General features: G+C 40.4%; 1 protein-coding gene across 1 annotated transcript in view; it reads right to left on the minus strand.

The window, feature by feature from the left end:
* Positions 1-16,457, minus strand: part of adgra3 (adhesion G protein-coupled receptor A3) — a 67,958-nt gene extending 51,501 nt beyond the window's left edge. The window contains exon 1 of the mRNA XM_015947012.3: positions 15,547-16,457. Within this exon, the coding sequence (XP_015802498.3) occupies positions 15,547-15,737 (191 nt within the window). The 5' untranslated portion in view covers positions 15,738-16,457. The remainder of the gene's footprint in view (positions 1-15,546) is intronic.
* Positions 16,458-17,292: the final 835 nt, after the last annotated feature.

A 17,292-nucleotide genomic window follows, 5' to 3' on the forward strand; every position in this document is an offset into this window, starting at 1 on the left:
TTCCTCTCGGATTTCTAAGGCATGTGGCATCAGTTGGAGAGCACAAATGCAGAGAATGTATTATTCAGATGCTTTTTTTTTTTCTCTCCTCAACTGAAAACCATTCAGCACAGAACAGTAATGAACAACTTTATGCCCTCAATGTGAGGGTAAACTCAGATGGGCAGCCAGTCTGTAGACTTCAGAGGTTACCGGGAACAAGCTGTGTCATCATATGTTGTTGTGTCACTGCCAAACGTGTTTACAAAACACGAACACACAGAGGACAGCTCTGTTAGCAACAACTACAAACGCACAGGGGGAAGATGTTTACAGCCTGTAATTAAATTCTCCTTGTTCTTTTGAGGTCATCCTCGATAATAAAAGACCCAAATTTAGTGCCAGGTAATGACACGTCTCACCTTTATGTTAATATTGTTTTATTTGATGCACTCCACTTTGAACTGCACCAATCCAGCAACTGATGCATTTTAATAACTAGTATTAAAGGTGAATACACCAATATTTGCACAAGAATACTTTTTGTTTTAAACTCTCAGTGACACACTTTGCAGGGGGGCATTTAATTTTTCTTGGTGTTTGGAAAAACATCTCCTTCTGCCCCCCTTTATTTTGATCCAAGATCATTACTGGGCTGGCCCTATTAAAAACGTTCTACACCCATGCTTAGTAGACTTAATGAAGTATTTTTAAGCCAGTATAAAAATGACTGAAACACAAATTTACATATTTGGCATTATTGACCAATATCTTTGATTTAATTTATTGTTAAGAACATCAAGATGCATTACAGTGAACTTTATAATAAAGTACAATTTTCTAGTGCAGAGAGGAGACAACCCATAGAAGCACTGATTTGATCTCATTTCAGAGAAAAATAAAACCGATCAGATGCATCTAATAAATAAAATTACTAACATAAACTCAGGAATCTGTTTCTTAGCTTCATTGCTCTGGTGCTGAAAATATCACTAATGCGGATCAAAGGAGATACACAGATGAATGCTCCTCTTATTTATTATTTGGAAATCAGTGGGTGTGGTTTACATCAATACATTATTTTAAATCTGAAATTGATGTGGATTGATCAGAAGTTGCTATGTGTATTGTTTATTTGAAAACTATTTACAGAGCAGCCTCAGAATTGAGATTAAATATTTTTGATAACAATAGTAAAGGAACTATTACAGAACAAGTTTTTCAATAAAATCAGAACATTAATATTTAAGTGCCTGAATTAATACATCTGAACTCATGCAGTAGTAAATATGATATACTAGAACCATTTTATTTTAATTTGATTAAACTGATTTTTTCCTAACGTTGTTGGCATTTTTCACACACAGTTAAACAAAACAATGTTGATTAAGATGTGTGTGCGTGTGTGTGTGTGTGTGAGAGAGAGAGAGAGAGAGGGAGAGAGAGAGAGAGAGAGAGAGAGAGAGACAGAGACAGAGACAGAGAGAGACAGAGAGAGACAGAGAGAGATAGAGAACGAGAGAGATAAAATAATTTTAAAAAACCCGACCGGAGCGGAGGCAGTGACTGACGCAGCACGAGCCATTTTCAGCTCTGTTTGTCAAATGCACCACGTACGTCACGAAAAAAGGAACTTTAAATATTCAACCGAAAAAGAGGCGAGCTGAAGAAAACCTAGGGAGTGCTGAAGAAACGTGAGCAACAGTGAAGCAAGCACAGAGATCCGTTACTGTGTGTGTGTGTGTGTGTGTGTGTGTGTGTGTGTGTGTGTGTGTGTGTGTGTGTGTGTGTGTGTGTGTGTGCACGGATGCATGGGCCGGACTGAGCTCCCGGTTGCAGAGTTTTGCGTGTAGGGAGGGGTGGGCGCTCCATGTGACTGGCCAGTCACAGAGCATGAAGACAGTCAGTTACCCAATGAGGACTTTTCTTCAGCACGATTACAGATATTTACAAGTTTTACTCGTTTCATGCTCGTATTCGTCAAAAATACTTTATCCAGGCTCATCCCTAGCTGTAACCACCCTGCCCTGCCTCCTGCTGCCCGCCGGCTGTGATCACAAGCAACAACAGAGTAGTTCCTGCTGCTTCTTCGGGAAACAGCGCAAAAAAAAAATCTATAAAATGGGATATTGTAGGTGTGGCGCTGGGATTTCAGCTGTGGCGGGCTGCCACGGCTATGCCTAGAGCTGAAACAACTAATCGATTTAATCGATTATAATCGATTATTAAAATAGTTAACAACTTTTTTAGTCATCGATTAGTTGTTTAATAATCATATTTTACCGCATAAAGTCTATTTTTTACCACAATCTGGCATCGGTTACAATCTGTTCAATTTGCCGCCAGTGTGTGGCAGTAATGAGCCACTGATCTACCAGTGGAGTCGTAGAAGAAGAAACGAGCCAATAAGTGCCCTCGGTTTTCACGACGTAACACGTTACTGATGCGCATCTTGCTGTGAGAGATGGCAGAACAAGAAGAAATACGGAAGAAAAATAGAAGCGACAAAACTGAAGAGAAACCCCGGACAAAAACCTCACGAGTATGGGAGCACTTCACTAGATGCCATGAAAAGACGGGTGACCTGCAAAATATGCAAAAACCATCTAGCATGGCACGGAAGCACGACGTCCCTAAGTGAACATTTGAGACGAAAACATGTGGGGGCTGATGCAGCAGAGGAAAGTCCAGTAAATCCGGTAACAGAAAATAAACAAGCTAACGCAGATCAAATTTGGGAGCTGAGTTCGTTATAGTGGATGTTAAACATGTTTTTTGCCGCGTCAGTCTACGGCGTTCTACTTCTGATTGACTAGATGCAATCGTGAATCTCCTCCGTGTTGTGAATCATGCGCTTGCCAAATTTAGCACGTCTGTGTATAAGAATGTTCTTGTTAAGAGAAAAACGGCACAAACCCATAACTATGTTCCTCATTCAAAAAGGACAACTCCGCGGTGAAAAATATACAGACGAGCTGTGTCCAGGTGAATATAACGCGGCATAGTTGTACGCTTTCAATTTTTAAATACAGGAGAATTCAGAGTCATTTTTTTACTATTAAAAGGCTGTTTTACTGTCTAATGCTGTAAAATGCCTCACAAAACATTTTTTGTCAAAATAAATGATCACTGTATATTGTTAATTAATTCAAATAATGTAATATTGATTTAGTGTTGTAGTGTGTGTGCTGCTTTATTTTATATGTGTACTTATTTCAGTCTATTTGTGTTTCTTATGCAGAAAAAAACAAGCAACGATGGACAACTACATGGGGAACAAGACACTCACCCCCCAGCAATGCATACCACTTACAAACTCTATTCTAGATTCTACATTATTTTTTATGGAATTTACCTCTTATATTTTGATGCCAAAAAATTATTCTGGACTGATATTTTGCACTTTTTAGCTCATTTTACACCACTGACTGTGTTCATGTGCAATAAAATAGATTGCAGTCAACTGCACAATTCTCTCATGTTTTTCTTTTTCTTAACTGAAATGTATTCATCACTTGTATAGGTTAAATAGCTAAACAATAACAAACCGATTAATAGATTAATCGAAAAAATAATCGACAGATTAATCGATTATGAAAATAATCGTTAGTTGCAGCCCTAGCTACGCCCATGTAAGGGAAACGCTTAGTAATATCACTTGATCAAGGCTTTCATAAATTCCACACTACAAAATAGGTAAAAGTATGTATGGTTTGTTTATGTTTATTTATTTGGCAGACGCTTTTATCCAAAGCGGCTTATAATTTATAACCTATAGGGCATGTTGTGATCTGTGGGGGAAACCGGAGCACCCGGAGGAAACCCACCCATGCATGGGGAGAACACGCAATTCCACGCAAAAAAGCCGCAGCCGAGTTTTGAACCTGCAACCTTTGTGCTGCGAGGTAACAGTGCTAACAACTGCGCCACCATGCAGCCCTTTGTGCTGATATTGTATCGGATTGATATCGGTATCGGTCAATACCGAAGGCTGCAATATCTGTATCGTATCGGAAGTGGAAAAAGTTGCATCGGGACATCCCTAGGGTTTTAAGTTGTTAGTATTAGGAGTGTTATTTTATTGACAAGACAGCATTATATATATATATATATATATATATATATATATATATATATATATATATATATATATATATTAGAGCCGTTTAAAATAATCATATAATCGATGCATTGCGATGCGGACATAAATGATTATGCATCGATGCAGAAGCGCCCTATAATCGATTATAACATAATGTTTGTTTTCCAACCGCAACACGAATCTTTTAGCCTAGCATCGGCTGATTTTGTCCCTTGCTTCATACGTCATAATGGAGCGACGACTGCAGCTGCGCACTGGCGCCTTTACGGTCATGGCGGAACAAAGCTCCGAGTTAGCGTTACAGATAAAAGACCCTCCAAAGACACTGAAAGCAGACATATGGAGCCGTTTTGGATTTTACCAACAATCAGGGAGACATGATTTGGACATGTCATATGCCATGTGTAAAACCTGCCGCAGCAAGATTAAATACGTCGGGAACACCACCAATTTAAGGAATCATGTTAGCCGTTTCCACCCTGAGTTGCTAACAATAACACGGGCTTTTGAACTGCCCAGCCCTGCGCAGCCAAGAATTGATGCGGCTCTCTCAATAATACCTCCCAACTCGGAAAAAGGGAAGAAAATAACCCAGGCTGTGGGGGCTTTCATTGCGAAGGATTTACGACCGTATTCTGTCGTGGAAACCCCTGGGTTCAAACACATGTTAAAGACACTGGAGCCACGATACAAGGTCCCTGCACGTAGCCACTTCGCAGAACAGGTAATTCCTGCACTGTATGATGAAACCAAAGCCAAGATGTTAACCTCCATGAGCAAAGCTAATTTTGTAGCAATAACATGCGATTCCTGGACTTCAGTGGCAACAGAGTCCTATAGGGCTGCAACAACGAATCGATAAATTCGATGAAAATCGATTACTAAAAGCGTTGGCAACGAATTGCGTCATCGATTCGTTGTGTCGCACAACTCTTCCAAAAGCGCCCCCCCCCTTCCCGCCCGCCGTTGCGCGCAGACCAGTCAGATCAGCGCGAGGGAGAGCCGGCAGAGAGCCGCAGATCAGCGCGAGGGAGAGCCGGCAGATCAGCGCGAGGGAGAGCCGGCAGATCAGCGTAGGGAGAGCCGGCAGATTTGCGCTGCTGCGAACCGGTTCCGCGTTGTCGCGCAGCGATCCAGGCAGCTGCTTCCAGCGCACGGTCCATTCTCAAAGTGGCACAACCAAAAAACTATAATTAGCACACGATCGTTCATGTCCGCACATGTTCTCTATTTTCTGTCTTATTTGTGCCTGAAGCTCGCTACTGCGGAGCTCATCACCTGTGCTGTGGTGATGTCACCTCATGCAGCATCGAAAACGCGCTCTGCGCTTTTCGGTCAGGAGATCCCTTTGATCTGCTCAAAAGTAACTGATGAGGTGAAAAGGTAAGAATCCAGGCAACAGATTTTCTGGAGAATTAAGAGGAGATGCAGGAAGATGAGAGACAGACAGGACAGGAAAATAGTTAAATAAAAACAAGAAAACAAAACAAAGTGTTGAAAAGTCAAATGTAGGTAGATTTACCTCCACTACACGTTTTTACCAGTAAAAAACAATAAGTTATACACATGTAATATTTATACATCTGATACAATTCAGATCACCTTAAAAACTCAGTCACACACCCAGGGCCGTTTCAAGACATTTTGGGGGCCAAGGCAAAATGCCCCCTTCCCCCCCCCCATAACTGGGCTCCCCAGAAGCCTCTGTGTAATTCATACCCTCTCCAGTAGTGTTAGTTATATGGTGTTTATAAAAGCTCCTCAGACATTACCGACATGTTCTAATATTATCAGATGAAAAACTAAATTATCAGACATGCTGTCTCATCTGCTGCTTTTAAAAACTTGCAAATAGTAACAAAACCATTTGAAAGCCACTATTTGTGGATTCTCTGAAAGTTTCCATGGAGTGTGTGACAACTTATTTTTTCATTGATCCTATCGTCTAATCTCACAGCTGAAACAAGCATCCTTAATAATCTGTGCACAGGAAGCGTACCGATGCTGTAGTAAAACAAAAGGTATAATAATTTATTATTAATAAAACCTTGTTGCAGCACTAAAGCAGAAAAATTAGATTTTGCATTAAATATGCAAAATATTTACATATGAATTGTTTTAGAGCCCTTTTATTGGCAGAATCTGATATTAATTTAGTTCTTACAAAAAATGGGTCCCAACATGGTTTGTGTGGCGTTGCCATAGTGTGACGTCATAGGCACAGATCCCCTGTCCTCTTGTTTGGACATGGAAATATGGTCACCCTACATTAAACAAACTGTCCACCCGGGCTTTTGCGCTGCACAGAGACGCTTCGCTGCCTACGACTGAATGTCAGTTGAGAGTCAGTCTCATGCAGACTGACCAATGAAGAGAGGGCCTCAAGTTAAGACCCTCTCCTCATTGGTCAGTCCACACGAGGTGGGTCAAAGGTTACTCTGGGCGGGTTACGTGTTGTCAGGCATTCAAGTATTGAGTATATTTACTGCATATTACAGTAAAATATTCTGTATGTGACCACATTATGGTGATCCTTGGGTCGTGATGATGGAGCCCTTGAATATTGTTGCCCAGGGTACAACGAAGTGTTAATCTGGCCCTGGTTCCGCCGTCACATTCCCGCAGAAACTGGTTGATCACACCGGGGCCAGACTACTAGCATGTGGTTTTACAACCACAATGTCCTCGGAAGCAAAAACGCTTTTAAAAGGGAGGGAGGAGTCCTAACTGTTGCTGCAGGCGTGTTGTGTGAGAGTGCAGTTATATACTGGTTAATATATTTTTGGGTTCAGTTGCTTTCATGTGGCCTAATGTGAGTCTATTTGGGATCATTGGAATGATCAGCAGCATTTCTTGATGTGACTTTATGGCAGTTGCCCAGGGCATCATCGCAAGGAGGATGGCATTCATTTACTTTTGTTTTATTTGGTATTTTTTCAGTCATTTTTGGAAATAGTGATCAATTTTGATTAATTCACAGCCTATGTTTAATTACATTTAAAATAAATGTCAACAGATGAGATCAAACAAAACAGATGAGAATTGCCCTTAAGCTGTTTAACTTGGACCAAGCATTTTAGGTCACAGATTAGGGCTGTAGCGAAGCCTCGATGACGTCGACGGCTCGATTCTAAAAATTCGTCGACGTCAGATCCGGTAGTCGACGCACCGCGCCCACTTGTTGCATCCCCAGGAGTTTGTAAATAGAGGTGGAATCTGCCTGTTTTTCCTCTAGTTCGCCCTCTTCTCCGCCTTCACTAACATCTCAGCCAAATACCGAAGACCCGGAACAACGTCCGTCCGCTACTAGGTTCCTTTCCTATTTTGCCCGCCTTCGTTTCCCGGCAACGGACAACAACTTCCGGGGTCAAATGCGCTGCTCCGTCTCTGTAGCAGATGCAGAAAATCACCGGGAGCGTTTCTCCCTTCATAAAGGAGCTTCTTTCAGACATTAGGAGAGCTGTTTTGGTGGTAGCAGTCTCTCCTCCATGCTGGTCTGTTTGCTGCTGGGTGTTTTTGGTTTATTTAAACTTGGTAACTTGAACTTAACGTTGGTAACGCTACTGTTAGCATCTTCGCTAACAGCTTCTTGCGTTTGGATAAGCTGTTACGTTTTGGTTTAGAGTTCATCTTTTTTCAATCCAATCCAATCCAATTTTATTTATAAAGCGCATTCACAAGGCATTACAACCAAACAAGGCGCTGTACACTAGAAATGTTGGTTAATTAAACAAGCGATATTTAAACATGTTGAACACATATAAAAAATAATAATTTGTGGTACAAATTAATAAATGTCTAAATGTAATAAAATCTCCCTTTTATTACATTTAGAGTGTTGTGGGTTTTCGGTTTAGTTTAAAATATCACCTTGAGTTTGGTTTAACCGCCCAGTTTAGAGTTTGGAACTTTGGAGATTCTTATTTTGGTCCAAAACCCTGTAATCTTTGCCCAGTGGGACATCCCTAGTTATCTGTACTTTTGTTTTAATTCCCCACAGGCAGAATTAGTTTTATTACTCCCAACCCGTGGATGGAAAGATTTGTTTTTTTGTAGTTGTGAATAAACCTGATCATCATTTTAACTTTTAAATCCCACATTATTGTCCCTTCCTTTTTGCACACGAGCCAAACTCCCCAGGAAGAGTCGTAACACCACTCGCCTCATGCACAGAAGTGACCAAAACAAAGCAGCATGGAGACATTCCGTCTCCAACCACCTCTCAGGCAGCAGTCTGCACTCCCAAGTTCTACATGTCACCAGAACATAACCAACCAACACAACAAAAGCAGTGTTATACAAAATGGGAGGCCTGTAGTGTTTATTCTCTTACAGTAACAATTAATCAATTTTTTGGAGGAATTTATTAGAGATTTTTTGGTTTTTATTAACTGTGCAATAGAAAAATAATCATTAGATTAATTGTATAAATAGTCGTTAGAATAGTCGACTATTCGATAAAATAATCGTCAGAATAATCATTTTAAAAATAATCGTTTACCCCCAGCCCTATCACAGATAGATGTAGCTTAGGGTCTCTGTCTATACACCTTATAAGACAATTTAGGTGATGGCATGTTGTTTTTCTGCTATTGAACTGTTTTCTAATAATGTTGTGTTAAATAAAGTGAAGGAAGGAGAGAAATAATGTTTCCCTAGCAGTTTTTAAAAATTTCCCCATGTAATCCGATTAATCGATTAATCGTGTCGAGACCCCATCCGATTAATCGATTATCCAAATAATCGTTTGTTGCAGCCCTAGAGTCCTATATTACAGTGACGGCACACTACATGAGCGAGGACTGGCAGATTATTTCCCACGTGCTGCAGACGAGAGCTGTTTATGAGTCTCACACAGGTGCACATCTGGCAGAGCTACTTTCAGATGTTGTTTCAGAGTGGCAGCTGTCAGATAAAGATATTGTCCTGGTTACAGACAACCCTTCAAACATGATTCTTGCAGCTCAAATCAGAAAATTCAAACATGTCAGATGCTTTGCTCACACCTTGAACCTGGCATCACAGCGTGGACTTCGAGTTGCATCGCTTACCAGGCTTCTGGGAAGAATCAGACGTATATCCACATTCTTCCATCGTAGCACGACAGCAAGCCACTGTTTAAAGGTAAATCAGAAATGCTTGGGTCTGAAAAATCAAAAACTACTCACAGATGTACCAACAAGGTGGAACAGTTCCTACGACATGGTCCAGAGGTTTTTGGAACAGCAACCTGCCATTTGTGCCACCTTGTTGTCACCGGAAGTTAGAAAAGGAGAGTCTGACATCTGCACGCTCAACGAGACAGATGTATCTAACGCTGAAGATGCTGTCAGTGCATTAAAAGCAATGAAAGATGCAACCACACTAATATCTGAGGAAAGCAATCCAACCATCTCCTTGATTGCTCCACTCAAGGCACAACTTCTCCAAAACATGACCAGCAGCATCAGCGACTCACCCATGATTCACGACATCAAGAATGCTGTCAGAACAGATCTCATGCACAGGTACAGCTCTGAGGCAGAGAAGAAAATGCTTTGTACAGCCTCGGCCCTGGATCCCCGCTTTAAGGGATTACCTTTCCTGACAGAGAAGGAGCGATCAGATGTCTACAGAGAAGTGACTGAGGAGGCAACATGTTTGGAGGTAAATTCATCATCTTTCTTTTTGAATTAACATAAATTTCTGTATAATATTCTTAATAATTTGTCATGTTTGGTGTTGTAAGTAATTATTTACATTAGCATAAAATGAGTAAATCCACCGGAATGCTTTTATCATAATAAAAATAAATATTATGATAAGGTACATCAACATTTTCAAAAGTGTGATTAATCATTATTAAATATTTTAAAATATTCAAAGCCATACAATTTAGACAGACTAGTAAGTTCCCTATCAGATTAAATAATGATTTTTTATTTTTTCCCTAAACAGCAGGAGTGTATTCTGGCCATGCACCCAAAAGTTCCGGTGCAACCCGAAGTTCAGAAGGATGGAACCTCGGCAGACGATCCCTCGGCTGCTAAAAGAAAGCCTACATCATTACTTGTGAGCTTGCTGGGACAGTCTTTCAATGATGTTGAGGTTAGTGAAGAATCCAAGACCCCCTATGTCAGAGCTGAAGAGGAAATGGATAATTATTTGAAAACGTCATCATTGCCCCTGTCTGAGGACCCTTTAAACTGGTGGAGGGTACACAAGGTTGCATTTCCTCTCCTGGCTCGACTGTCAAAACGATACCTTTGCATCCCTGGAACAAGTGTATCTGCAGAACGTGTTTTCTCCACTGCTGGAGACGTTGTCACGGCCAAAAGATCTACTCTCTAACCACAGCATGTAGATCAACTGGTGTTTTTGCACAAAAACCTTCAACTTCCAAATGTTAACTAGTCATCATTGTGACTTTTCAGTACATCTTCTTAAATTCAAACAAATGTTAAAATGTTTGCACTTTTTGTTGTCCCAAGGACTGTTATGTATTATTCGTGGGTTTTCCAAAATATGTCAGTATTGGTAGATTTTGCGAACATCTGAAGAACACGTTTCTTTCCCCCCACACAGCCTGAGAAGTGAATGTCAAATAAGGAGATATTTTTTTATGTTCTTAAGTCCTCTTAAATTTAAAGTTTTGCACTTTTGTATAAGGACTGTTATCACAGGAGAGAATACTTTCCAAATAATTATTTCTCATTTACGGTTGTTCAGAGTTGTTAAATATTTTGTTAGCATCTACAGAACATGTTTTTCCGACAGCCTGAGACATTATTGTTTAATGAGGAAAGAGATTTTTTTTTTGCTGTGCAATCCTCTTAAATGCAAACTAAAGCTTCAAATGTTTTGTACTTTTACACTGTCCCAAAGACTGTTATCAGAAAGCTGTTTACTGCATATTTATGCAAATAAAAGTTTTTGTTAAATAAAAAAGCAAATGTCTAACATATATTTATTGATGAGATGAAATCCACATGAAATAATCGTGATGCATCGTGATGCATCGAGATATCGAATCGAATTGAATCGCTGACACAATAATCGTAATCGAATCGAATCGTGAGACTAGTGAAGATTCACACCTCTAATATATATATATATATATATATATATATATATATATATATATACACACATTTCCTACACAAAAGCAAATCAATGTGCTTTACAGCAGTAAGAACAATTGTTACTGTTTTTGTGTTAGTGTATGCTATTCCATTTCTGAACGATGAAGTTCCAAACCAACAGTTTGGTAATTCCACTCGAGGCTTACGTCATTATTTTTAAATTAGTCCCGGTAATACCGTACACCTTGGTAAAATGTGGAGGGAGTTGTACGATATTCAAATTTTGACACCAGTCAAGCCTATTGCTGAGCAAACAGAGTCAGTGGTAGAGTCACTTTGCTGTTAGACAATCAGTAGTGAGATGTCCAATTATGAGAAAAATTGACTCCAAATCATGTAATCTGAAGCTACTTTCTCCTCCAGCTGACTTCTACGTCTTCAAACAGGCACACTGGAGCCTTTTTCCCCCAGAGACCAAGGCACTCATTCCTACTAGAGACCACTGCAAATGTATTCAAAATATGAGTAAAGTTGATCTTCAGAGCTGCTATAGTGAATCTTCCGCACAAGCCAAGTTTTGAACGCAAACACAGTCACTGAACACTCACCCCTCCCCTCGGGTATCTTCTCTGAGACCGGTCTGCTGGAACCAGACACCCGTGATGACGGAGGAAACAAGAGAGTACTAAACACCAGTCACTGTTTTCCAAATCCAAACATCTTTTGTTGTCTGTTATTTCAAATGGTGTTATTCTTTTTGGGGCTCTGGTAGTTTGTCATCCAGTTAGGGCTGCTCAATTAATCGAATTTTAATCCCAATTACGATCTGAGTTTTAAACGATTTTAAAAACAAAACAAACCGATTATTTGCTCCTCCCACTTGCACTGCCCTGAGTTACAAATGAAGCGCTCCTCCCACAGTGTTGACAACTTGGCGACTTTGACGCTATTTCTAGCAGCTTTTCAGACCCCCTTCTTGACTTTTTAAATCTTAAAAGTACCTAGCGAACACCTCAGAAACATCTCTGGTAACCCTTAGCTACTTTCTGGATAACTGTCGTTGACATTTCCTGCAGGTTAGCTAAACACTCCGCCTGCACTCCGGACCGTTCTTCAGGACATTAGGAAAGGGAATGATGCAGTGATGTGTCAGTCGCTAAAGAAACGACTCTCGGAGCTGGCTCCCTGTTGGATTAACCAGAGTGTGACACACACCATACCTGCGGACTCCTGAGCCGCTAAAAACGGCTAAATGTGAGCGTGCGACACGCTAAACACACGTGCAGCTTGCCCCTGATTGCTGTAAGACCGGGTTGGGGGGGTGCAGCTGTGGTTGGGACAATTATTACATTAACTGATGGACCTGTAAATAAATAGTTTATAAATAAAGTAGAAATAGATAGAAATAAGTTCCTCACGCTGATAAATAATAACTAATCTCTCTGAGGACACGGTGCTAGTGCACTCTCCTACAGCACCTTGACACAAATGACTACATATTATGCAAAATGTTGTGAACATCAATTTATTTGCATTTATTTGTTATAAATGCCACTGTATAATTCCTGCTGTCAGTATTTGCAAGATATTGGTATTTGGGTCTGTACTGGTTAGACTTTAATGAGTTAAAGGGGCATTATGGAAGTTTGACAAGCCAAAACATGTACAGAAATAATAAATTTCTTCTTCATACATTCTCCTGCAATGCCCTGGTCATGTAGAATGAGCCCTGGCATTTTTACTGTGATTGCCTAATTTTCTCTAAAATCACAGAAAAAGAGAGATGCTCGGGTCGAGCCGGCTGCTTCATGCGCGTTCATGCTCTGGCATAGCCCGTAGCATTTGCTATCAGTAGCTTTAGCAGCAGAGAGTGAGGTAGTGCCAACTCAGCAGCTTTGTCGCTGTTCCTAACGCCTAGTGATGAACCTAGCTACATTTCTGAGGACCCTTAGCTACTTTCTTCTAGATATTTCCAGCAAATTAGCAACAAAATAGCAATTTTCGCTCCGAACCGTTCTTTGAACGTTGTTTCAGCTGTCATCAAGGATGTAAATGTCACAGATACAAAAGATATCACTGGCGCGTTAGCTCACCTAGTAAGACGTCGGACTCGTGCAGAAGACCTGAGTTCGATTCTGGACGTGAATCTAGTTTTTTATTTAGTAAATTTTTTACATTAACGGTATTTTTATTTTTTTTTTACAGTAAGATGCCCAAATTTTTATTTGAGACTCGCCGAACGCCATTGAATTCACAAATAAAAAAAAGATGTGGGTTCAACTTTCATTTTGGAACAATTTTTCAAGCAAGGGAAGGACATGATCTGAGCATGCAGGAGGACTGACCCATCATAAACCTTTGTCGGCTGTGCTGAAGAGAAAGGTACAGAACCAAATTAAATAATTAGCTGCGCGTTCTACTGTCCTATGGGCCACACACACACACACACACACACACACACACACACACACACACACACACACACACACACACACACACACACACACACACACACACACACACACACACACACACACACACGGGACTGTCTCAGCTGTTATTTTCGTTAAGGAGTGTGCACGTACCGCATGCACGCCTCATGCACGAGCCTACTATTGAAGCTGCCGTTACGCTTTTGGTCTGAGGGGGCAATAAAAATTCAAGACTCCGTAAAGTCCCTTTAAACCAAGGTCTATAGCTCTTGGGTCATAAACTATGAGCTATAAGTATATTGGTCTTTTTATACTGGGAATCAGGAGTTATTTTAGCGATCATCTTGTTTCTTATTTATTTTTGTCCTGATTATGCCCCGAGCAATTTATTGACAGAATAACAACAAATAAAATCAACATAAATTGAAAAATCGTCTTAAATAATCGAGATCTCAATTTCAGTCACAATAATCGTGATTATTATTTTTGCCATAATCGAGCAGCCCTACCTACAGTTGAAGTGGTAGCAGCTAATGCAGTGGCTTGGTAGCAGTGGATTGGTGAGACCGACAACCAGATGGTCCAATCGTTGGTTTCAGATCGAGCCGTGTTATTGGCTGAGGTTTTCAGACAAATGAGCACCACTCGTTTTTTTTTTATTGAAAACTAAATATTTATAGCTATATTATGTTAGAACGTTAAGAGGCATGAAAATATGTCTTAGCTAGCTTGTTCTGCAGATTTGCCATTGTAGCTTTAATTAGGACTGAAAGGTGCCCACATGAGTGATAAAAGAACTAAATTGCAAATAAAATAAAACAATCTTTTTAAAATATTTTGAGACAGCAGCAATTCAGTGTGATTCCAAGTGAAAATGAGCAGTAAGTGTTGAAATTTTTTGTCTGCAACGATTTGCCCAAGTTGTTCCCAGTGAAACTCGACTAACTACCAGATACATAATTTATTTTATCCACTTTAATGACAATACTTCAGGATCACAGCATTTACTTAATTCACTGCATGTTCAGCTCCACCCTGGTGGATTTTCATCTACACCTATGTGGCTTTTATTTAGATTAATCCTTGTTCCAGTAACTTATAACACTGAATTCCCTGCAGGAATGTAATTTTCGATTTTATTGGTTTTATGTAACTTTCAGAATAAGGCTAGGCTCAACAAGGATGTGCCTAACTTTTAACTGGCTCTACTAAAGAGATATCTTAAGATCTCCATAAATGAGTGTTTCTTCTTGGAAGCTCTATTGTCTATTTTTCTTCATTTTTAAGTGCTGAAGGTTATGGTGATAGCCTAGTGCCTATGTTTATTTAACTGTATTATATGTTTATATTTCTCCAAGTGCATGTGTTGCCTTAACAAGTGAATTTCCCCACTGTGGGACTAATACACTCATTTCTATTCTATTCTAAATAATAGTGAATATCGGCACAACATATTGGCCAACCATTGTATCTGGTCTATCTCTAGTTGGGTCCCTAAAAGTGGATTGCAATGCACAAAGCTGGGGTACTGGCATGGTCTCCCAGAGTAAAAACATAACTACAAATTATTCTTATTCAGCACAATTCATGCAAGAACCCAAACCAACACTCAGAAATAGATCTAAGCAGTACATTATATATATTTCAACATCCTCCTGTTCAATCATCTCTTCAGCCATATCTGTAGTCCAACCAGTGATGCTTGAGATCATAAGTCCTAGTCATTTGCTCTTTAAGGGGTCAGTAGCTATTTGGGAATCGCTTGAATTGATGTCAAAGTGGATAAATCTGAAGCGGACCTCTCGGATTTAAACTCCTGCAAGGCTTTATTTCTTGTTTTATAAACGCCGCGCAGATGCAGCTGTTGGGTTTACTCATCTTATTTGTAGTTGTTTACGACTGTAGTTATGGAGGACCGGCCGGAATGTGTTGTTTACATTGGTCGGAGGGAAATCTGCCGCGTAATACTCACAGGGTGACTGTTCTGTTGGGGAAGGAATCCGGGGCTAACACCTGTTCGAGCTCCATGTTGCTGCAGACCACTTTCCGGTCGGACGGCAGGCTTTTCCCGCTGCCTTTCGGCCGCTCGTCTGATGTTTTGCAGGCGGACTGAGCCGCGGAGCCGCTCAGCAGCAGCAGCAGCACCAGCCAGCACGTCCTCATTTTCACACAGAAAACGACTGCAGCATTTGCAAAAAACGAAGAACGGCGTGGTATCAATCCCGATGGTATAGTTAGTGGAAGGGCTCCAAGCGATGGAAAAGGGAAATCTCTGCCAGCGGTGTGATGTTTGGCTCAAGTGATCCTTCCTCTTCCATTTCTCTCACTCCGACCTTATTTGTTTCGCCAGGGGCTCATTTATAATTCCATCTCGGTGTGGCGTAGACCCAGCAACACTTAATAACCACGCACATTTAGTTTAAAAGGCTCAATTTGGTTGCTAGCTAGCATTCCCAGTCTTTGTTGCCCCTACTAGCTTGTGTCCAGGTCGCGTTGTTGTCTTTTCCACGGGAGTCGGCTGCAGTCATTCCAGGTTATCAGCTTCCAACTTCAGGAAATACCTTCTGGCGTCTTCTTGCTTACTTTAACTCCACTGTATTTTGGACTGCGAACTAAACCAAACAAATATATACCCGAGTACATTTATCCACCGACAGTCGCAGGAAATTACTTTAACAAAAAAGCCCGAAAACAAAAGAAATGTCCTAGCTAGTTCGGTAACGCTTCAAAATGTGAAAAATAAACAAAAGACGACGAATTTATATCCCGAATAGTTACTGTTGTAATGTAGTTGTCATTAAAATGTACTTAAAAGCATCTCAAAACTTGTCTAAAGTTAACTCCTCTAGTGGTCGTCCTCCTGTCCCCGGTGTTAAGCTGAATTGTGTCATTAAAGCTAGTTGGATCACAACCACATCCGGGTGGACTTTCAAAATAACACTGCTGAGATTTTATTTAATGTAACTGGAATACTATCAAAATAAAAGGCAATTCAGGGTTCTGTTTAGGTTTCAGACAACTGCAAAAACAAAACTGTAATTTTTAGCTTCAAATTTTTAAATAATGTGACAACCTTAAAGCAGTTTGTTTTAAAATCAAATTTAAAATACACGAATAAAACTAGATTTAATGGAAAAGTAAATACAAAAACGATCGATAAATGACCTACACTTTTAGAAGGTGCCTTTCAGAGTCAGAGGTCTCCAGTGTGTCACACTACAGTGTATCATTCATTCATTCACACAACTGGTGATGAGCTATACTGTAGCCACAGCTGCCCTGCATGAGGCACAATGACAGAGGCCAGGCTGCCAAGCACTGGTGCCACCGGCCCCTCTGAGCACCACTAGCAGGCAAGGTTAAGTGTCTTGCCCAAGGACACAACAGCAAAAATTTCAGCCAGGAGTCAGGATCAATCTTACAACCCCCCGATTATTGGACAACCCGCTCTACCTCCTGTGCTCCTGCTGTCCATAATATAAAGTCTGAGCAGTTACAGTAGAAAGAGCAGCATAAGCAACAATCCTTCAAAGGCAGATGACTAAAGTAAAGTTTTAAATTTAGATTTAAATTTAGTCACTAGAGCTGTGGTTTTTCTTTTATGATACATTTGTATAACCAAGCTCAAGGTGCAGTGATGAACGCTGCATGATATAGTGAGTTCAGTAAAAGAGAAGCATGCATGGGGACAATGTTACCATAGTCCAGCACAGAGAGG

Source organism: Nothobranchius furzeri, chromosome 2 (genome assembly GCF_043380555.1).
Source record: "Nothobranchius furzeri strain GRZ-AD chromosome 2, NfurGRZ-RIMD1, whole genome shotgun sequence".
Lineage (NCBI taxonomy): Eukaryota > Metazoa > Chordata > Actinopteri > Cyprinodontiformes > Nothobranchiidae > Nothobranchius > Nothobranchius furzeri.